This window comes from Halichoeres trimaculatus, unplaced genomic scaffold (genome assembly GCF_033239565.1).
Source record: "Halichoeres trimaculatus isolate MK-OKI-2021-1 unplaced genomic scaffold, fHalTri1.1 fHalTri1_scaffold_4, whole genome shotgun sequence".
NCBI classification, from domain to species: Eukaryota; Metazoa; Chordata; class Actinopteri; order Labriformes; family Labridae; genus Halichoeres; species Halichoeres trimaculatus.
Genome location: NW_027437182.1, coordinates 29,747,115 through 29,770,856, shown reverse-complemented (window position 1 = coordinate 29,770,856; position 23,742 = coordinate 29,747,115). Strand labels below are relative to the sequence as shown.

Genomic DNA, 23,742 nt, shown 5'->3' with positions numbered 1-23,742 from the left:
TGGACTGCACTCTGTTAAAAACAGCACCACTGTCTGCCTGACACACCATTTTTTTTCTCATGTCAGAGCTGTCCAGTGGGCTAAGGAGGACAGAGTGCAGCTCTTAAAATGGGACACACAACTGTCAGGGATAAAAATACCAGAAACCTGCAGCAGAGGAGACGATGAAGACTGCTGCAAGGAGTAAACAGGAACTTTACTTTTTCTGTGTTTTTATAACAATCAAAGATTTTCTGACACAATTTTGCCTTTTTTTTTGCCAACAGTAAGCTGTCAAGTTCAATACCGCCTTTATGTTTAAAACAGAGCTGATCATCTCCCTTGAGCACAAGAGTAAAACTAAAGGAATCGAAATGAAGGGATACGGCTAGTCCAACTCTGTTCATAGTTCAATACAAACATCAGACCCTTTTAAGTCTACAAATTAACATGTTGTATCTCCTTTTATAAATCCATACAAAAACAGAGTTTAAGGATTTCCAATTTGTGGCTCTGTGCTGTATCTTTCTAAGGGACATGCTGAAGCCCCATTTCCTCCGCAAAGAGGCAGGACAACAGCTGAGAAGCTGCAAATAAGAATGAATAGTAAAGTCAGTACAGAATTGATAAACAAATAAATAAACTTCTCTGCCATTACGCTAGCCTAAGAAACAAGATAAAAAAAAAAGTGTCATATTAATTTTTGACTTCCATAGATGACTTAGAAACAACTTTTAGGATGAACGACTGACACCTCACTTTTAGGACAACGTGTTAGCAAGCTACAGAGTTTTTAGCCAGGATTCCCAGCTTCAGTACAGTGGGTGCACAGAGGACCCCGGCACATACGCTCCGCTCTGTCCTCCTCCAAACATTTTTTCACAAACCAAGGACAAGCGAAAGAGTCATTGTTGCTCTCCCTGCAACTCCATCAGATTCATCTCCTTCTCTACATTTCAAGAGAAGTGCATGTTCTTTCATCTGCCCTTTGTATGTTTTTGTAGTTGGCAGCTGCCTGTTTGGTGCTGGTGAAAGTGCACCTATTAGAGGTCAAGTCTTTCTTTTTTAAATTCAATACAGAAAGACTGCCTGAAATCAGCCTGGAATGAATTGTATTACTTTAATTTCTGAGGCCCGAAGAAATCCGATGACAAAGAGTTTATACTTACTGTGATTTCAGGGAAAGTACAGGAGGTCCTCGACCCACGTGGTTCCCGATGTACGTCGTTTCAACCTTACAACGCCAATAAATATATGTATGTAAGAATATAGAGAAGGTGTCGAAGTTATGCCGGGCTGTTTGTAAGCTCCTACGACGCATACTAGTTTTTGATGCAGGGTGCATGTGAATACACAGCTACGCAGAGCTACACGGTCATCAGCATCGTTTACTTTGTCTCCAGTCGCGTCATAGTGTAGATTAGTGTATTACTGTATTTTATTACATCATATATATATTTAATTGAATTGAAATGTCTATTTTGATTTTCTGTACTGTTTTCCTATGAAAATGAAGTATAATACATGTATTTGGATAGTTATTTAGAGATTTAGGGGGTATTGAGGGTAAAAATCTGACTGCACGTCTTAGGAACAGAACTCGTTGGTAACTCGTTTGTAACTAGAGGATTGCCTGTACCTGTGTTATCCACGGGGCAACATCCAGTCAGTAAAAATGAAGCTTCAGTATGCCCGGAAGTGCTAAAAGTCGCTGTTCATTGAGAATCTGCTTGAGGCTGGCTGCAGAAAGACCAGAAGTCATGTACACACCCAGACATAAAAACAGCATTAAAAAGCATATTTACAGCCCGATTCCAAACACGGCTTGGGTCTAAAACGCTGAATTCCATTAGCGCCCCATAACTGCTCAAAGAAAAACTCACAGTCGGCCTCATAGCGAATGTGGCTGCATCCATGGATTGGCTTCATTTCACTGTTTCAGGAACAGACGGGTGATGTTGCAGCGGCTACATCCATGTTTTATACAGTCTATGGTTTTATCAAAATCATGCTGACATGGATATTTGCTTCACCAGCTGCTCCTTTTGTGGCTTCTTCACCTTCATTTTTAAAGGGGCTAGCAGTAAATACTCTTTTTCTGTTTAGATACAAACAGCTATTTTCATATTGTATGGAGGAAAATGACTTTTATCTTTGCAGATTATTTCCTTTTTTACTTCCTTTTCATGCAAATTCACATAGTTACAATTTAAGGAACAACAGCAGAGTCGTTAATGAACTGTCTTTGCTGGAACTATAAGTAAAGCTTTCTTTTCTCTAGAAACTCCTATGTGATCTCCTCTTCATGTTAGTGTCGTTAATGGGAAAAAAAGAGACGGGGCTATTATCCAAATGTCTTTGTTGTCACTTTGTTATTGTTTTCGGTGTTGTCCCTTTGGCCTGTTGATTTGATCAGAGCACTAAGTGTTTGTTAATGGCACAAACATGACTGTGGCTTTAAAACAGCACACCGCCCATTAGACTGGTATTAACAAGGTAATGGCCTGTTACTAAACTGCTCAACGACATTGTAGCTGCTGCTGCTGCAACGAGCAGAGGCCTGCAATGCAGACAAGAGTACATACACTCTTTCTCTCTCTCACACACACATTCTCACACCGCACACTTGTGTGTACTATGTGCAAGTCCTTCATGCACAGATACATATAGACTGGAAGTGATCCACAGTAAGTCTGAGTTTCTGTAGAGATGAGGGGATAGGAAAAAAAATCAAGATAAGAAACAAGACACTGTAGAATCGAACAGACTAGAAAGGCAGGAAAATTGAGCAAAATAGCTTGGAGGTGTGACTGTAGTTATTAAAGCTGGGATGCACTATAGTTGTTTACCTCAGCCTGGCTGTATTGTTGTGGCTCAGAAATTATTGATAGGAATGAAGAGACAGAGTAATAAAGAACTACACACCAGCTCTGTCTGTACGTCTGACTGACTGCTCATCTTGTCAGATGGGTTTTAGTTACAGCTTTGCTCTAAAAGCAGCTGTTGGGAATGACATTTAAGAACAAAACTGGTCCTCTCCACTACCGCTTTAACATTTTTTTGTTTTGTTTTTTTTCTGCAGTATCTTGCCTCCCAAAAACACACACTCATGTACAGTACACACGTGCACAAACACACTCCACTGTGGTGTAACGATAGGGTAGCACAGCAGGGGGTATATCCCTTGGAAATCATTTCTCCCTCTCCTTTCTTCCTATTTGTAACTTGTCCTTTCAAGCAAGATGGCCCTTAAAGTTCAGTGGCGCATTCTTCAAAAAAGGCTATTACTGGCTGCCTCTGATTCTGTATCACGCCGCGCACACACCAGCCATCCCTCCTTTTTATGTTCTCCTTCTGCTGTCATCATTTTCTGAAGGCAAGAGAGGAGAAGTCGGGGTTTTAGAAAAAGGCCTGTGACCAATGCCTTGAAACCCTAAGCAGTCCCCGCCTCTGACTTTGCGCCAGACGTCCGTATCATATCGCTAAAAGGGCGTATTGCTTTTGATACTTGACAGAGCTTTCCTTTTTGTCTCTCTCTCAGTGAATCTCTGTCTCGCCCTCTATGCCAACAGTCTATCACACTCCTTCTCAATGCTCACAAGGCTTCATAAAACAGTGTGTGACTGTAAGAGATACGGGCTGCTTCTGATAGGCCTTTTAAGGAGCTTGAAGTTGTTGTTGTTGCCCTGAGGAGTATAGACAGAGAGTAGTTAACACGATGAGCAGTGACCATGACGATGAGTTTTTCCACCATATCTGACCTGTGACCAACTTCTAGACATACTATTTTAGTTGACATAGCATGCCCTTAATATGATTCTTATTTAAGCTCTTAGAATAGAATAGAATAGAATAGAATAGAATAGAATAGAATAGAATTTATACCTGAGGGGAAATTCAGGAGGAGTAACAGCAGCACTCAAGAAAACAAAAGTAAGAAAGTGTATAGAAAGTGCAAAAAAGGTCCATAAGAAAAGAGATGATGACAGCTTGTCCATCATTGTCCAGTTCAGCCAGTCTCCACCTCCACAGGGTCCAGGACTGAGCTTCTTCAGCAGTCTGTTCAGTCTCTGTCTCCTGGATCCTGTCTGCTCACAGCAGGTGAAGCTCTTCTAATGTGGCGTTGGTGTCTGATGTTAGCTCTGTTAGCCATGTCTGTGAATAGCATGATGCTACTCTGCCCTCTGGTATTCCCTCTGTTGCTGGGTTAGCATAGCTAGCTCGTCCATCTTATTGGAGATAGATCTTACGTTCCCAATAACGATGGATGGAAGGACAGGTCCATGTCGTCACTTCTTAGCTCACACCTGAGAACCAGCACGTCGTCCTCACCTCCTTCTCCTCACCTTGTGGGAAACATCAGGCCTTACACCAGTTAGCATTGACATGCTACAGGCTGCTAACAGCTGAGTTCACATGTAAACAATGCAGCCATGGTTACATGTAGGATCTCCAGACAAACACAGGAGAAAAAGTAGTAAAAATATCACTGAAGACAAACCAGTTTGGTGTTTACAACTAACAAATGAGCCATACAAAGTAATGATCCACTCCAAATACAAAGATTGCTAAAAAGAGACTAAAAAAATTACAAGAAGCAGACAAAGAAGAGAGAGGTGCTGCAACAGGCAGCCACAACCAACAGGGTGGCGCCTGGGGAGTGCATGGTTATGAAGCCCAAGTCACTGAATTCAGATGTTTGAAACAAACATCTGACCTTGGATTTATTGTTTCACAGTGGCTGTTTTACAGGATCTGTGACTGTTCTTAAGACTTTTTTGGGAATAAAAGAAATGTTTCATCAATTTAACAAGGATCTGTCTTTAAACAAATGAAGGTGTCCTCTACTCAGCTCTGTGCCTTTAGAATCTTATCAAGTACCTAAAATTAAGAAAGTAATATTATTGGATTAACATATTCCCCTCACTGTTATTGGGGGAATATATTTAAATAGTTTCTTTTTGTTGTTTTATGACAATGTATTTAATTCCTGAAAGCTCCTGTGAAGAGTTTATGGCTGGCTATGAAACAGACTTTAATTAATTGTGATATTTGTTTATGATCTACCAAAACAAACAAAGCCATCGGTAGAGAGTGACTATCTTTCTGCTGTAATTTTTAATTTGTGTAGCCACTGTGAGGGGGGTAAGTGTTAGACTGGGAGATTTACAGCAGGCAGAAGACATTTCTATTTTATTTATTTTTACACACGAATATTCCCAGTGAGTGACACTCAACTGTTCAAAGAAAGCAGGAGATGGTTTTTGGGTAGAGAAAAGTAACCTAGAGGTGTGGGATGAGAAAACAAAAGAGAAGGTTCAATTTTTTCACAAATTAGGTATAAAAACAGTTTTCCTTGCATGAGCTTTAAAGGTTCTTGTTTTGTTTTGTGTTGTTTTCTTTGTGCATTGTTTTTTTGCCATATTCAATTCAAGCCCCTTGAATTTGAGTGAAATTTAGAAAATGTGTCTACATTTTAGTGTAGTAATATATTTTACATCCACAACTGTATGCCTTTAGAATAACTTTTTTTAACATAACATACAACCTTGAATAAAAAAAGTGGCAAAAATGGTACTTAAGAATATGATGATGCATTCAATCTTATTTTCAGCTTCTGGTTTGAATTGCAGCACTACCCCTTGGTTATCATCACATACTCATTCTTTGACATCTTTCACCTTCAGTAACTCATTCTTATCAACAATTTAACAAGTTTCCCACTGCCACTGAAGTTTAAGTTATCTGAAATATGTAATGTTTGATTATTTGTCTTTGCTTTGGGTTATGAGACCTGCTGTGTTGTGTTAAGAGTCTCCAGGAACTCATTTATACCCCCTGAGAGGCCTGTTTCTGCTGTTGAACTTTTCACCTCTCTGCTGTCAGATGTGGAAGTTACATTATGACACATTTGACTGTGTTTGTGTGCACGTTTGTGATCGGACCCATTTGAGATTAAACAGAGAGAGATAAAACCTTAGTCCATTGTTGGCAGTGGAGTTGCATTCCAAGATTACTGTGTTTACTTCCTAGTATCATTAATTTGGTGCTTTATTCAGCACCTTTTTTACAGTCATCATTTAGCTCATTGTTGTCCTGGCGTCTCCACTTGAGCACTCATTTGTGACCCTGACAGGACCGGGGCTCTCAATGGCAGCTCTCAGCTCTTTGGTCAGTGACCACCAAAGGCCCTCTGTCTCAACCCTGACCTCTCCTCTCAGCATTAGCATAATTTGACTGAAGCCTGAATGCTGATGTTTGGGACAGATCGGCTCCCCCTTCATCCCTCTGTCTGTGTGTCTCCCTGTGTCCCTCTGTCACTCCCATCGTCTGTGACCTCCACTGTCATCACGGTCGCCCTTGAGGAGCAGAAATCTCTCCATTTCACAGGGACCAGCCATAAGGGGGCTTGATTGCAGCAAATTGATCCGTAATCACACAGCGCTCGGAGCTTTTTATCCTGCCGCCTCTTCATCTCCACTTTAGAGGCCCGCCGCTGGCGTATTTACATGCTGTCATCTCAAGGGTTTCCTCTGCTCCTGCCTTCTTCTCTGTCCCTTTTTCGCCCCATCACTCTCTTTCTCTCTTTGGTTCCCTTTCTACCCTTCTTTCCTTTTATGACTCTCCCAGTTTTTTTGTCTCTATCCCTCTCCCTGTTCCTCCCCTTTCTGTCTGGATGTGATGCCAATCGGCGTGTTTTCAACCTCGGGCATTGTCATCCCCTCCCTAGGCCGGCTCTGTCTCTCTCCGTCTTTCTCACACGCACACGCAGACAAACACACGCTCAGACAGATGTCTGGTTATCACATCTTGATTTTCTCCATCTACACATGTTTCATGGCTGTGACGGCCACAGAGACAAAGAAGGAGGATGGTAAAAAAGGTTCAGATAAATAAATGACACGGTGGAGGTATGAAGGGATTCTCCAGAGGTGGAGGAGGGTTTACCAAACAGATACCAAACATGGCGTTTGCCTCTGTTTAAAAAAACAGTGCTACTTTGCTGGAGTAGGTATTTTCATCCCATTTAAATACTATTAAACTCTGTTTTTATTTTTTCTTGCAACAGAACGTCACCTTCATGTCCATCCTTTAAACATCCAGAATATTCTTATTGGAGCCCAGGCTGTCTGTAAATTTTTAGTTGTACATCCATACAACAGCAGGAACAAGAGCTGTGTCAGCTGCAGGAACTGATGAATCAGGACTGATTGCTCAGTTAGAAAGAGTGTTTGATAAGGTGAATAATATTTTGTTACCTATTGGACGCTGTATCTTTAAAAACTATTCCGGCTAATCACATATCTGGGTGAAGTTTTAAGCTTATCTTAAATGTAACGTTAAGTGTGGAAAGTTGCATCACATCCCTCATCTAGTGAGTCCAGCAAAATGGACGATGAATCAGTCTTGTTGCTGTAGATTTACATTTTGAAAATACCTGGTAATGTTTGTAAGAATGGGCTCCAATAAAATAATATAATAAAATCCCAAATGTTTGAGCAGGTGAGTGTGTCTATTTGTCACTAATCGATGTAAAGTTTAATCTGCTATTTAAGTTTGTTGTTGAATTTGTTGTGCTGCTTTAATGCTCTCATCACACTGGGACACATCCGGTTAAAAAAAGGTTTAATGACATTTAAATCAAAATTTCCAGGCTGCCTACCCTATAAACCACAGTTTATCTGTCCCCTTTGTTGCCTGTGTAACTATTCTGAGTGTCTTTTGTTCATCACTTCCAAGAAAAACCATTTGATAACAGTTTGCATGATGTTCAAGGGACTGCGTTTTCCTCTCTGAGGCATATCTCTCTTCCTTCCCACCTCCCCGCTCTTGGAGTAACCTGTAGTGTGTGTTGTGTGGAATGACAGGGGATGTTTTATGAATGTGTGACGAGGCCTTGGCGATGCCCCGCCCTCCCCACTATGAGCTGAATAAATCTGAGACACACCCCACAGGCTCTACCCCACCCACCAACACAAACATACACGCATGCACATGCTTAGAAATATATAAGTCCGGGGGCTTGGGAAGAAAACCGCATCATAAAACTCTTATCACTTCAGAGCCCTCTTCACATCAGTGCATATCCCCGTCTCCTTCTGTCTCTCTTCTTTTTTCTCCCTTTCTCTGTTTGTCCTTGAGGTGGCAGAGAGTGGTCAGAGCTGGTGTGTGTGTGTGTGTGTGTGTGTGTGTGTGTGTGTGTGTGTGTGTGTGTGTGTGTGTGTGTGTGTGTGTGTGTGTGTGTGTGTGTGTGTGTGTGCGTGCGCGCGCGTGTGAAGAGGTGCAGAGCTTTTGATGCTTGTTGGGGCTCACTCGGCTGGGCAGTACACGCTGCTGCATCTCGTTCCCAAGGCTCTGTATAAATTCAACGCCAGTGACAATTTACAGCTCGCGCCCATCCTCGATATGACGCACCGAGCAGGGCGCAGAGTGTGTCTTGTTGGCCATCACACCAAAGTGAGGCTAATTTATTACAGTGTAAAACTCACAGAGCAGAGAGAGAGGGGAGGGGGCTGCTGAGAGGCCTTGGTTGGAGGCTTATGCGGTTTAGTGTGGTCAGTGTGACGTTTTTTTATAGTGACACTGTGTAACATGAAGCATGGTTTTAGGCTTTGAGCACTTTTTTTTTCCTTTCCCTCCTGACATTGCCCCCAAGAATGCTTTTATTTTCATCTTGTTGAAACCTAAGAGGCTTTTTAGTGTCCAAAAGGATACGGTATGAAGCTGTCTTTGCCTTGTCCACTTCCTTACTATGTCTTTAAGTCAAGTTCAGATGCTAATTACATTCTGAAAAAAGTAGTAAAACTTTGCCTTTTCTGAAATCAAATTAACTTTTTAAGTGGGTAAATGTATTTAAATATATGCCATGAAGCTTCCAAAAGGTCTTGACAGGCCTTTCTTTGTTCCTGCTGAAGAAGACTGATGAAGACGATCCCACTTAATTACATCATGTCACAACTTATGAGATTGAACCCAAAGTTCCCCAGGACCGCTGCTGCCTGAGAAAGAGCTGACCAGCACAATCAGGCCTGACCTTCACTTTCCATTAGATTTATGTTGTTTTTCACAGGCACTTTTCTTCCCTCCAGTGATTTACATATTTATCAGAGCTGATCGTAGTTTGACATCCTTTAATTTTCCTCCCCCCTTTCCTCTTGGTGAGCTGAGAGAGAGGAATGAGCGGTAATGTGGCGTACAGTGCGTACAGTGCGAGCAGCACACGACTTTGGCAGGTGAGAAATATGCTGAGGGAGCGTTTTGATTTGGAAGTGTGGGCATAAATTTCTGCCTCTGCCGCTTTCACTCACTCATTGTCACGCGATCCTCTCCTCATCTCAGCCTCCACCCTCGCTGCTTTTTATTTTCCTGATTATTATACTTTTGAGTCATGTATTCAGAGAATATGGTGACATGAAGTTAAAGAGGTTTATTATTTGGAGACATGGTTTCTCAGCAGTAGGTGTGTTTCTATTCTGCTGGTGGCTGCAACTCACTTCTCTCTTTTATAAATGAATGTCAGTGCGCTTGTTTGTTGTTTTTCAGACAAATTAAAGAACGAAGTGTACAGCAACTATTAATGAATCATTTAATATATTAAGCAAGTGTTAACACTTGATCTATTTGTTTTTTTTAAAGAAGAATTTGCTTTGTTTTTCTGTCAGTTAAGGCTCATATTCAGGCCCTTGTGAACTAAACCATCAGACTATTTCTGTCTTAATAATAACTCCATCATTTAGAAATGTAAAAGGAAGATGGTTGTTTTTTCAAATAATCATTAAACACGGCCCTACAGCACACTAATGTAACACAATCTATCATCATTAAGCTTATTTAGGATGTAGCTCCTGTTCAGGTGTAAATAATAATGACGATGAGCGGTTGAAAATTGTTGCTGCCGTGTACATGTGATGACAGACACTAATGGTAACTTGGCAGAGGAGACATTTATTGTTAAAACACTGTTGTGCCATTATTATCTCCACTGACAGTTTCTCTAAAATCTGTCTACAAAGAAAAAGAGGAAAGCGGGTTAGATCATTTGTGTTGTCTCACAAAGCTACCTTTCAGTCTAATCCCTTGTCTTCTCTTTCTGCCTCTGTCATTTCTCGCCACATCAGCCCGGCCCCTGCCTGCTGATCTCTACTGACACCTTGAGGTCAAGAGATGCCACTGCAGCGCTTTGCTTTGAAACCCCATCATGACTTGACCTTAACCTTCATGTCCCTCACCTGAGCCAAAAGTTATATTTCCCTCTCCGTATAGCATTTCTGCTGTGCTGTGCTGGGTTCCCTCTGGCTGTCTGGGTGCCTATGGAATAGTGGGACTTAATTTTGTGCTACACCGCTTGGATGGGCACAGCCTGATACAGGGTAACACAGAGATACAGGCACATAAACACAACAACTACTTGGGGAGCATTTGCAAGAGCCCTGAGGAGACATAGTCGCACACTCACACACGCACTCATGGAACAACGTGTGATAAACAGTGGATCCATTGTAAGCTCCAGGAGTCTGCTGTAAGAGATTGTTTTGATGAAGCAGCAAGGGCACACTAGCACTGAGACTAAATGTAGCATGGCTAGCACGGTTGAATTCCCAGACAGTCGGGACCTTGGCAGCTGCCTCTGGTTTGGCTCACAACTTTCTGGGTTCTTGGTTTTACTGTAGGGAGAAAAGCTGTGTGTGTACGTCTGCCTGTGTCTTTCTTTTATATCCTGATTGCAGCTTTGTGCTCCACTGTGTATATGTGTGTGTGTGTGTGTGTGTGTGTGTGTGTGTGTGTGTGTGTGTGTGTGTGTGTGTGTGTGTGTGTGTGTGTGTGTGTGTGTGTGTGTGTGTTCTTGTGTATCAAGAGGCTGTGCGGTGGCCTGGGGTCGAGGCCAAAGTAGAATTTCTAGTGATGGAATTTCACAGCCATCGAGCACCCAGCGGCTGGCCAAACCGCAAGCACTCACATTTACAACAAACGGGCCGCCCCGCTCCGTGGAGACTCCTGAATGGCAAAGCCATTTGTCTCTGTGAAGGGCAGAGGGAGAGAAAAGCGAAATAAAATCAGAGGGAGAGTACTTAAATGGAACAACACTTTTTTCTTTCTGTTTACAACACCTAAACACACACACACACACACACACTCATACCACACACACACCACACCACGCAGCTCTCTGAGGCTAAATTAGAATTAAGGAGAAGGAAAGGTGCATAGCCTGTTGCTAATTAGCATTTTCTCTGCTCAGCAGAAGCGGAGGAAGAATCAATAAGATATTAAGTTTGTGTATAGTGATGAGGCACACAATCACTTTCATCCATTAGCAGTGGCAGATTAGAGAACCGACGGCCAAGAAAACAGCAAAACCTTGACCTCTGTGGTTTCAACCAGGCTGGGAGACCGCTGTGGTTTCTTGACCAGTCTGTTGTTCACCTACAAAGAAAACTAGACAAAATTTGCCCTTCAAACATCCAAATATTGTTCACTTGACTTTAGGAAAGTCCTTTATATCTCTTCTGTCTACACACCATAGACATCTCTGTTCGTCCTCATTTCCAAGCAGTTATCAAATCAATTTTTATTCCAAAGATAATCTAATTAAGGAGCGAGAGCAGAGGATGAGAGAAGTGTCTAGCCAGAAAGAAGTCTTCATCCAGACCTGAAGACTTCAATAAAAGAGGACTTCTATCGAGTTTCACCTGTTGCTGGTCCTGACCTCTGTAGATGTATAATTCACCTTCATGCTGAATATTCTGTGTGTGTGCGTGTGTTGGTTTGATGTTTGATTCATGTGTGCCTGGCTAAAACAGGACAACCAGTGCAGTGTGTGTTTTGACTTAGTCTCTCTTAAAAGGGAACATGAGTAGCTATAACTCCAACACCGACTTAGGAAAATGATGATTTAGACTCTCAAAGACAACAAGTTTTTTTTTAAAAAGCCACCAAAAAGTCTGCATGGATTTTGTGTGATAACAATATCTCACTTTCCCTTCTTGTTTTTCTTTATAGATCATTCAGGTCCAGAGAGGGAGAAGAAGCTGGTGTTTCTTACGGCTCGAGTTCACCCTGGAGAGTCTCCTGCCTCCTTTATCTGTCAAGGTAAAGTTTTAATGTTCCACCCATGGCGGGTTTTTATTAATTTGTTGCACAGTTTTTGGCGCTGTTCACCAATGGCTATCTGGGTTCATAGTGTGTGACTTTCATGATCTGACATGAAGCTGTAGATTACTTCATTAGATGCCTCATGCCTGGTAAGTACTGCCCTCTCTCAGACCTTATAAGTCAAATCTGAGTCAAAATCAACACATCACTCTGTAGATGTCAGGTGCTAAATTTAAATCAATAGATAATCATATTTTAATTGCATGTTTAAAACTCTGTTCAACTACACATCAGTACAGTGTTTTAACTCATCAAAATGCTGCACAGCTACTCCAGTGTGGTCAGAAAGCAGGTATATGAGATAGGAGATCACATCTGGAGCAGTCTGTGCCTGAGTGATTAGCTGCACCTGTATGCTTGGCTTGTAGGTGATAGCACGAACTGAAAATACTTTCTCTTCATATCTTATTATCTTGTTATCTTAAATCTGTTAAGTGAAAATCATCTTTTACTCATCAGCTGAGGTGTTATGGTGTTTTTTTTTTCAGTGAAATGTGGAATTCAAAAAGACACAGTGGTGTTGGCTGTGTCCCTATTCAGGGGCTGCAGCCCACGAAGGCTGAATTTGAAGACCTATAACAGGACAGATTCAGTGAATCCTCCGTAGCCTCACGTATCCCAAGATTCATTGCGCGTGAATGGCGAAGATGATGGAAATGGCCGAACTCCAGTTCAAGGAGTCCTGTTTCATCCAGATGTGAAGGATTTCTGGCAACAACTAAATGATTGTGTTTCTAAAACATCAAAAATATTTTGTTTTACTGTGTAAAATGGTTTTTTGGCTCTTTTCAAGTAACATACTGAGGAAAAACAGTTCTTTATAAATTTTCTTATTAATAATTAAAAACATGTTCATAAATGTAAATTCTGCGGGGGGGGGGGGGGGGGGGGGGGGGGAACTTACTTGGTAATTTTATTGTATTTTTTTTACAGGGAATTCTAAAAAGACATTCAGTTTTTCAGCAGATTTTTTTTTAATTTACCACCCCCCACCCCCAGCACTTGTTCAGATGTTGAAAATGTACGTTGTTGCCTTACTCTCATGTAAATGGTGGTTCTATACTCTATCAATAAAGAAAATAATAATAATAATAATAATAATAATAATAACAATAATAATAATAATAATAATAACAATAACAATAATAATAATAAAAATAATAATAATAATAATAATAATAATGATAATAATAATAATAATAATAATAATAATAATAATAATAATAATTGAGCAAAGTAAAAAAAATAGTAAAAATCATCCTGTTCTAATTGTGAGTTTTTGGTTTACGTGTTTGAAAAGTAATGTAAGCCTATTGGGCCTTTGCGGTCTACGCAGGCTATGAAGGCCAGGTCATCTGAAGGCTGCAGCCTATGGAGACTGCAGCCCCTGAATTGAGACACAGCCGTTGTTTTTCACCATGAAGAAGTCAGGAAGACCCTGCAGCTGCTTAACTACGACTACAGTCCAGCATAAGGGACAAAATTGCGAGGAATTCCAAAAATGAACATTGATGTCTGACCATAACTGCTTTGTGAATGCCATCTAGCCTTATCTTAAGGCCCTAATACTCTGATCATGAGTGACTTCAAAGTCCAAGTCATTTTCAACCTTTTAATGTTTATTAAAAAAAAACCAAAAACTTTTTTTTTGTTTCTTATGTTGTTGGGTCACTAAGATTAGAAACTACAAAATTCTGAAAAATTATTTAAAGAGTCAGTCAGGTTCTACTCAGTTCAACTCATTTTAAATGAGATATAGTGACTCAAAAAATGCTCTACCAAACATCTGAGCAGCAAGGTAAAGGGTTAAATTTTCCCAATAGCATAAATCTAACAAAGAAAGCTTTAGGTGTCTCCTGTCTCTTTATTTGAGACTTGAAATAAAAGCTCTGCATCTGATCCTAATGTTACAAAAATAGATACAAAAGCCTGTTTTCTATACAATAAATCCAGAAATACAATCTGAGGATATCACCAGGTTGCTCTGTCTTCACTCCTGAGCTCCACTGACTCAAAACTAATACACAACTTGAAAAACTGGGCACCTTTGGGAAATTGTCTCCATGTGCAGTACAACAAGCTAAAAGACAGTTTTAGAAAGATTTAATGACTGTGCTCCTGTTCACACTGAGGTGAGTGGGCAGGTTCACGCCTTCTGGGGCTTACTTGTTTACAGGTAAGAGGTGTGAGGCAGAGAGGGCTGGGGTGATGTATGGAAGGAAGCCATGGTTTTACCTTCATTGTTGGCCCTTGTTCTCTTTGAATTTAGCTCAGTGAGACAGACAAAGCCAAGCGTTTTAACATTAAAAAGGTGCAGAGAGGGCGAGGAAGGTGCTGACGTAGAGATGAGGTGTGGGGAGTGAGGTAAAGAAAAAGTTAAATATCTTTTTGTTCAGCTATCTATTTGTCTATCTAATCTAGCTGCAGTATCAGTCTATTTGAATGTGTGTGTTTCAGTGTGTGTGCACATCATCATGAATCAGATGAGTTGGCTCCCAGCCCGCCGTGTGCTGTCTGTTTTTCCAGCGCCGTCAGCTCCATTCCATTTGTATCGATTTAGGCTTGACGTCTCCTATTCCTCCCTTGATTCTGACGATGCCCCTCGCTGTCCTTCCCTCTCCTTTTGTTTCTCAAAACTCAATTAACTGCCAGCCAGTCCTCGCTTTTCTTTTCAAGTCTATTTCTGTGTGTGTGTGTGTGTGTGTGTGTGTGTGTGTGTGTGTGTGTGTGTGTGTGTGTGTGTGTGTGTGTGTGTGTGTGTGTGTGTGTGTGTGTGTGCTGGAATGAATTTTTGTGTCTGTCTGTGTATGTTTGACAGGTGTTATAGACTTCCTGGTGAGCCAGCATCCAGTGGCTCAGATCCTAAGAGATCATGTGATCTTCAAGATTGTCCCAATGTTGAATCCCGATGGAGTCTACCTGGGCAACTACAGGTGCACAAACACACATTTCTTAATTCTTCATTTGAATGCATCGCTTCATTACAAAGAATTCACACATTACATGGTTTTACATCCTGCTACGTGGGATTATATCCTCTTAACTCCACCTTTAGGGAGCTTAATGAATTCATATAGCTCACAGCAGTGCATTTGTTGGAAGATAGTATTTGGCTGTAGGGCTGTTCTCTCTGCCAATCTGCGTCCTGCCTCTCCTCTGCTCTGTCTTTAACACTATTTCTGCAGCTCTGTGGGCATCCTCCTCTCCTCTTTTCTCTTTCCCTTCTTCATAATTGCCTTTTACTTAATAGGCTCAGCCTCAGGAATACTAATGCACCCTGTGATAGGCATCAGCAGCTCACAGAGTGTTTGTGAGGGCCATCTAGTGACAGCTCTTTGTAACTGCCTCAAAACACCTACCAGCAGAGACGGCTCACTTGTTCCAACAGCAACTATAATGATGTTGACTACTTAACAGTTGAATTTGAAGGAACCTTCTCCCTCTTTTCTATTTTTTTTTCTTCTCTCACTCACTAATTCACACAGCCACACATCTTTTTGATTTGCAGTATCACTAAGTCTTGTACCACTAGCATGAGCTTAGGTATTTTCGTTGATACATATTATAAATAATCCACCTCTTACCAATTTCCTGTGTCACCTCTCAGTCTCTGTTTAGTCTTTTTCTTCTGTATCTACATTTTTCATCTGCCTGTTTGTGTATTAATCCTTACTTTGCCTGTCTGAAAATCCAATATATAATCTTTAGTGAGCATGCTGAATACATTTCCTCTTTTTTGAAATGCTTGCAAAACTGGATTTTGGGTAATCCAAAACCAAAATAATGTTATATTGAAAAATTGTTTGTAGAGTTTTTATCAAAACACACATTCACCACTGTTTTATTTAAAGCTCTTGGCAGGGACTGCTGGTTTATGTTGACTTTGGTGTCCAGCAGACAAAGCATTGTGTTTCGTCTTTGCTCCTTTTGGCTTACACAAATAATTCTGTCACATAAAATCTAAAACAGAGCCATTATAGAGCTAAACTATATCACTCACTGAGAATTTTTACCATAGATAATGTTAAAAAGCTGTAGTGTGCACTCACACAGCTACTTCCACCACACAAATTAAAAATGGTCAAAAGTTAGACCTGTGCCTGACCATATGGAGACATTAGTAATAACTTAACTATGTTTATATCTAGGCACAAACTGTTTATAGGAGCTTTAAGTTTAAATTTTGAGTCTTTAGTTAATGCACATACAAGCTACACTGAATTATTTGACAATTTTTAGAAAGGAAAAATAAGTGAGAATTTTCCAGTGAAGGTGTGTAAATTTGTGTGTGTGTCCGTGTGTTTGCGTGTCCAGGTGTTCTCTGATGGGCTTCGACCTGAATCGCCACTGGCAGGATCCCTCTCCATGGGCGCACCCCACGTTACATGCTGTCAAACAACTCATAGTGCAGATGAACCAAGACCCAGTGAGTGTGCAAGTACACACACAAACACATACACACATAAACACCTATTTCCTCCATACTGTGCTCAACGTTCCTTCTCCGCAGTAATGTCCACTGGTCCCAAGTACAGTTTTCTGCCTCCCTGCTTGGTTCAGCATGTTCCCCCAATCTGTGTTCAGGGTGTGTGTGCGCTGGGGAGCGTGGAGAGTCAAGTCAGCACCTCCAGAATGTCAGCTCGGCTCTCCTGGCCATTCAAAACACGCTACTGAAGCAAGTCTCTGTGCTTTCAGTCTCATACTGTAACTTTTCCCTTCTCCAGTTTTAGTCTTTCAGTCAGAAGAAGAATGCTACACAGGCAGGCAAGGGATTTTTCTCTTTGTTCCCGATGTTAATTATAAGCAGAGCGGCAGGTTGGTGGGATTACTGAAGGTCAGTGAGTGTCCTGGGAATACTCTGCCCTTTTGTACACTCCTCTAATCCTGATAAGAGAGGGAGCGGGCCGGGGCGGGATGCAGGGCAGGCCAGAGATGGGGTGAGGCGCGGGGCTGGCATCAGGCAGATTAACCTTTTCCCCTGGTGCTAACACGCTGATCGATAGACTCTGTCATGGCAGGGTGATCCACTCATGCCTGTCATTCACGTACACACGCACACACACACACACACACACACACACACGCCAGAACACACTAAAACACTCAACCTGGCTAAACAAACACATACAGCTTCTTACTCTCATTGCAAACCTACACAATTCACTGTTCAGTCCATCAAGTTTTACTTCTGGCAGCGTTCGTATTTTACTCTATTTTTTGCATCTCTATGCAAAAATTGGAAAATCAAATCATAATTTCAAGGTTTTTTTTTCCAAGCTAAATCTTGAGTTGCCCCTATGAGGTGCATATCTTGGCATATATTCATCTATGCTCTGAGGTCTTTACATGTTCAGATGTTAAGTTCTGTTTTTAATATTTGTAGCTTTCTGGTATGGATGGTACTGTGACGCTGTCTGTTTTTTGCTTCCTCAGTCAAGCCATTGTATGTCAACTTTTATGAGCAAATTTCTTAAATCCTAAATTTTGTCCAGCTGTTTTTAATTGGTTTTTACTTTGCTCTTTTTACCTATCTTATTGCCCCCTTTTATCTTTTCCAATTTCTTATTCTCTGTTTTTATGAACCTGTAGCACTTTAAGATCTCTGGATGAAAAAGGCTTTATAAATAAAATGTATTAGCTTTCACTTAGAGCAGAGGTAATAGTTTATTCAGCTTGAGAATTAACATAGGCCAGTTAATTTGTTTTAAGTCATATCAAAGTGAAGCAAACAGAACTTCTGTCTGAATTTATATTTTTTTACATTTCTGCCCTCATTCAGCTGTCCTTCTATAAGCTTAACCTTTGACACACCTTTACACCAAGAGGCAACCTCTGTTCTTAAGATCTTAAGATATGGAGCCAATGCAAAGATGTGTCTGCTAATCTTTGCAGCAACCTGGAGTTGCCCTCACCAACCCTGCTACTGTTGCCCGAATTGCAGGACAGGATTTTGCTCAATTTCCCTCTGTCAGAGATGGTTGGAGCCCAGCAGCCCCTCAGGCTGCTCTCGTTTCTGTGCCCGGTCATTGCTGTTGTTTATTAACTGAGAATTAATGACCATTGTTGTTGGGGTTGACCATTTAAAGTCCGGTATTAAACCCAGCTTGGATTGCAGAGCTCATTGTCTGCACATCTGAATGTTTTTGGTCAGATACACATGGAAAGTGTCTTCACATCAATGTATTAGAGAATCATCTCACATTTCCAAAGTCAGCCCTTGCTGGTGAGGCAGTTCCCGCTCTCCTCCTCTCTCCTGACCACCATTACCACTTCTACCACTTGTCCTCCTGTAGCCCCTCCTCCTCCCTAGTGATTGCCTTCAGTCTTCCAGAGTTAATTTGGAGGCTTGGGCAACCTCTCCTCTTCTGTCTCTCCCTCTCTCGCCACAGCCAGTTAATCCCATCAGACACACTACTCATGTCTGGGGCTCCCACATGCCAGATTCAATGCCAACTCTGCAGCCAGGAGGCCCTGCGCTTCTGCCCTCCATTCATGCTCATCTCACACAGCGGGCATGGAGTCTAATGAGGCTACCAAGGTTGGAGGGCTCCGCTGGAGGACTCCATTAGGAGAGATCAGCAGCAGCCACAGCGTAACAGCCCATTTTGGGGCAGCTAACCCAGTGTGGGCATTTGTTTAAGAACTAGGTGACCGGGAAAACATTCATATGGGTGGTCATTGTGAATTTAGGTATTAACATTTTTAACACATTTTTCTTAATTTAGAACCTCCTTTGACTGTTTATTAATGAATTGTTGAAATAATATTACCTCAAATATGTCATCAGGAATACTTTTACCTCATGATATAAAGCTCAACTTTAAGTTCATATGACTGTTTTTATATAGAAGCTGATCATAAAGCGTACAAAGACTTTTCCTTTTTCCTTTTTCCTTATGAGAACCGAGGGTGATGGGTTCTCTCTCCTTGCATCTAGCAAACATATGTTTTAACTATTTGTCGACATGATTTGTTTACCTCATGCACACATGAGCTTATCACATTATTTGCGGTGCCTAAGATCAACCAGATGTTGATACAGCTGCTGTCTCTAGCTTTTGCTTGGCCATTTTTGTGAATAGAGGACCACAGCACGTTGAACACAGTGCGTTACCACCAGTTCAGTCTGTGCTGAAGTAAATGAGTCAATATCTTGGACATGCTTTCTTCCTTAAAATATCTTAGATGCATGCATGTCTAACACATCTCAATGTGTTTAATCCGGGTGCCTCCAAGCTCAAATCCTGGGAATGTTAAGGATTTTTTTCTTTTGGGAGAGGGCAGGTAGTGGCACAGACTATAGCTGGGAAGCAGACTGAAAGTCAGCTCTTTTTTTTTTTTTTTTCAATCCTTGCAGGTTGTAATAATAGCTGGCTAATAACTTTTTATTTGCCTCAAATAAATAATCAAATCAATCACTGCAAGGACAAACCGGTTCAGGGACAGTTTTTACCCAACAGCAGTAAGGGTCTTGAACAAAGGCTAAAATCAATACCTCATTGTTGTCAGATAATTACAATATAACAATTACCTCCATGTCATCAATGCACCTGAACATGGCAGCTTTTTTTTTTTGCACTTTTAAGTGTTTTGCACTGACTAAAAGGCTTTTGCAATATCCTTGCAATATTGTTGCACTTGTTGCAATGACAAATAAAGTTCTATTCTATTCTATTCTATTCTATTCTATTCTATTCTATAATACACAATGTACAGTTTAAAAAGATGGTTGACAATGGCGTTACACAGCTTTGCAGCTGTCAACATTTGGCGATTGGAGGCAAGCAAACTAATCAACGTGACACTTTGTGTGTATTATTCACAAACATCAAAGATTATGACAGCTGCATACCCCTGTTTTCGGTGTTGCTGGGCAAAGTGTTCACCAAAGTCACCCTCTGCCACCCCTGTGGTCACGCCCCTGCTGAAATCTGATGTTCTGTAGTGTTAGATTACACCACGGGCCTCTTCAGGAGCAGAGTAACCTCCCATCTAACAGTGTGAATTTGTTCAAATCTTGTCAGGATTAGGTGTAGTTTAATGAAAAGCAGAGTGGAAAAAAAAACAGAGTTTGGTACAAATTGATTTTGTTGTACATAAACATGGCCTACACATTTTGGCGACACTGTGACTTTTTGAGATCCCTCACTGCATAACACAAAATTCAAAGTCACACTGCCCTTTGATGCACAAAGGAGCTCATTCAGTTTGAAACCCCATCAGCCATTCATGTGACAGACACCCTCGTCACTCCAAAATGATTGTCCATCATTGTGAATTCAGCAGCACTCTCTTTCTGCTGGGAAAATAACTACCCTGTTCAGTTCAGGCGATAACTTCCCAGACAAGTGGCATTTGGATCAAAGCTCGTAGCGAGAGCATCTACTCTGTATGAGTGTTGATAGTGGGAAACTTTTGTTTGAAAAAATATTTGTTTATAAATTTAACAGTGTTCAGATCATTTGTACTCACTAGTGCTTATGAAAAACGCTCCTCTGAACAAGAAATGATGTTTCTAAATCAGAGGCTTAGAGTCCCATCAGCCAGCTCACCTGGAAAGGTTATATTAAAATATGAATACAGATTGTGCACAGTCACATTTTGGCTTCAAGATAAATACATTATTCCTCATAACGTACAGTCTGCATTAAATTGATTTGGAAATGAATTTCTTTCTTTCTCTCTCTGGAGAAAAAATAGAAGTGGGTAGCAGAGGAGGAGCACCATATTTTTCCGCAGCTGAAAATAGTCCCCAGCAAAGTATTGTGATGGGAAAAAGAAAATTAATCCAGGACTAAATGATCAATTTAGTCTTTGTTTGAGAGGTGAATGCTGAAAAGAGCAAGCTTTTTTAATTGCTCTATTTGCATATACTGCTTTACATTAACTCACTTTAACTTTCATGTGAATATGTTAGTTTTACTCTTGTAAATACTGTTTAACAAAGCATTAAAAAAAGTTTCCTGAAAAGCCAACAATGATGAAAATACATGCTAAGCTGAGAATAGATTAAAGTCCTGACTGTGTGTGTCTGTTCATGGCTCCCCCCACTATTGCAAAATTTCTTTATTCATCTGCGAAGGGAACATTCACAGATTGTCCACAGAATAAGCACAACTTGAAATGTAAATTTAGAGCTGTGATAAAGTTCAGCCATTGTGTGAATGCCAACAAAGTATTTGCTCAGTAACTGACTGTAAACTTTCCCTCCATCCTTCTGAAGGCAACCTTGCTCAAGCTGTTTCCTAAAATTCCATCATTTACCATCTGCAGCTGAATATTGGTCAGCAGGGAAAATGGCTGAAAGAGGCAGTGATGCAAGGAGCTATAATCTGTTCCCAAGCTACCCTGTTGTTTGTTTTGAAAAGAGAGAAATGGAGAGGGAGGGGGAAAAAAGGAAGAGAGACCAACGAAACAAATGGACCCATCTCCCTCCTAAAGCGTTGCTTTTCCAGCTCATTTATCAAAAGCAGAAGGAGAATTCTTTTTGATTGGCTGATTACCAGAAGCATTCATCACCGGCTGACATATCCCCACCAATTCGACACTGCCATTTTGGATAATTTGTTAAAGATGACAAAGAGGTCATTGTTGCCTTGGCTTCTTTTTGACCTTTTTAATATTAGAAAATTAATTTTCCAACTGAAACAAACGTATTAGGTCCTGTCACAGCACCTAGATGAATTTTGCACCTTGAAATCCCCCCTAATGCCCTCCTTCTGTGACTCTTGTTTTCTGAGTCTTACACTTTGTTCTGTTGTCAGATTTACCTTTCCTGTGTGTATCCATCTCCCTTTTCTTTGTCTGCAGTGTCCAAAAATTGCTCCATTTCTGAGATCTACATCTGATTTTACTCCATCTTTCTTTTCCTACCCAATTTGAAGCTGGATATCTCTGTTTTTATTTTTATTTTTTTGATGCTATTTGGTTAACCTGATTTTTTCAAGATTTCACATTCTTCAGATCTTTAATTCATAGATCCTGTCTTTAAATACTTTCCCTTTAAGCTGAACTTTGCTCCTTCCGTCTTTGTCTCTGTCTGTTCATATCAACCGCCTTGTCTCATTCTCCTGGCAGACCCTCCCCACAGATGTGCCATCTTATGTGGCACTAACAGGCTGGAAGTGAAGGGCTGCCTGTGCCCGTTCAGGCTGATTACAAGTCACCTTTGTGTTCATAAACAGACAAATACCACCATCAATTTGAGAGCAGAGTGCTGACCGAACAGGAGAGAGGGGGCCACAGACGGAGGGAGAGCTTTGTGTCATTTACTCTCATCCATGAAGCAGGTCATGCCATCTGCCATGTTCTGTCACTGATACATCATTACAGGGTCGCTGACTAGGTGACCCCGTGACGTGAATTGGCTTTTCTGACTAATGAAATGTTGGATACAGTTTTACAGTGTATATGTGATGAGACAGTTTTACTTTCAATCCTCAACTCATAGTTTTATTCTCATGCGGTTCCACAACTTTGGCCAAAGATGGTGCTTTACTGGAAACTCAGTGATTTCACCACAAACAATTATCAGATTTTTCCAGGTTTTCTCCATCAGTTACATGTCATAAGTAATTGTTCTAGCCTCAACAGATTTCAGTTAGCCTGCCTCCTTAAGAGAAAATAACATGTAAGCTACGCTACATTTTCTGCTAAGGGGACTGAAGAGTAACTGAGCTTATTTTGAGAAATTTGATTTCACGTTAACACTCCATTGAGACATTTTTCAGAGTGTTACTTAGCTATCAGAAATCCCCTTTGTTTTTGCACTATTTGCAGAGATAATACAGTAAATCAGTTTGAGCTCACTTGAAGAAGACAGCAAATTCACATTTTAGGAACAAAAAGTATACTTTTTTACTTTTCATATTCTCCTCTGATGTGATGTTTTGATTATTAAAAATTCTGCAAAGTGTCAGGATGGTCATTTGTACATTTTCCACCCCTCTCTTAAACAAAAATGCAAACATGTAAACAACTGATTAAAAAGCATTTGGCATCTTTAATGTTAGCTTTGTATGCTAGCTTTGTATGCTAGCATATACTGAAAACTAGCATTCTACCAACAGTAACTCAATACTCTCACTCAGAGTTGCATTCAAGACCAATAATCTTCAGGACTACATAACTTTGTGGTTTAGAAATTATGAGTATAGATAAAACAAAAACACACAACACACAGTGTAAGCTTATTTCCATGTGGGTCATCCTGGTATTTGATCAAAGCAGGAAGCCCTGCTATGCCCTGCTCAGTGTGATTTATGAAAGTTAAAACTTAGTCAAGAAAACATTACTACAACTGGATACACAGGTTATTCCTTACTCTGTTACATACATCCTTAAAGCATTATGACCTTTCTTGCTAGTGCTAGGTGCTAAAGCTAGTATGTTCAAATATTTTCTTGGATTGATGCACTTGTATAGAGCCAAAAACGGGACAATAACATCAAGCACAAAATAACATCTCACAACCGGTGTACATAATTTCACACGGGCAGTATTTGGTTTCACACGCGTTGTAAACCGCGCGCAGATTTGAATCCAACGTGCATGTGAAATCATGTAGGCTACACCGCTCGTGAGACGCTATTTAGTTCGTGATGTTATTGT

The 23,742-nt window shown here is 40.8% G+C and overlaps 1 protein-coding gene across 2 annotated transcripts in view; it reads left to right on the top strand.

The window, feature by feature from the left end:
* agbl4 (AGBL carboxypeptidase 4) overlaps window positions 1–23,742 on the top strand; it is a 357,831-nt gene that overhangs the window by 312,931 nt on the left and 21,158 nt on the right. For both annotated transcript variants that reach the window (XM_074667739.1, XM_074667740.1), the window contains exons 7-9: window positions 11,980–12,069; window positions 14,951–15,065; window positions 16,447–16,558. In XM_074667739.1, coding sequence (XP_074523840.1) covers window positions 11,980–12,069; window positions 14,951–15,065; window positions 16,447–16,558 — 317 coding nt within the window. The remainder of the gene's footprint in view (window positions 1–11,979; window positions 12,070–14,950; window positions 15,066–16,446; window positions 16,559–23,742) is intronic.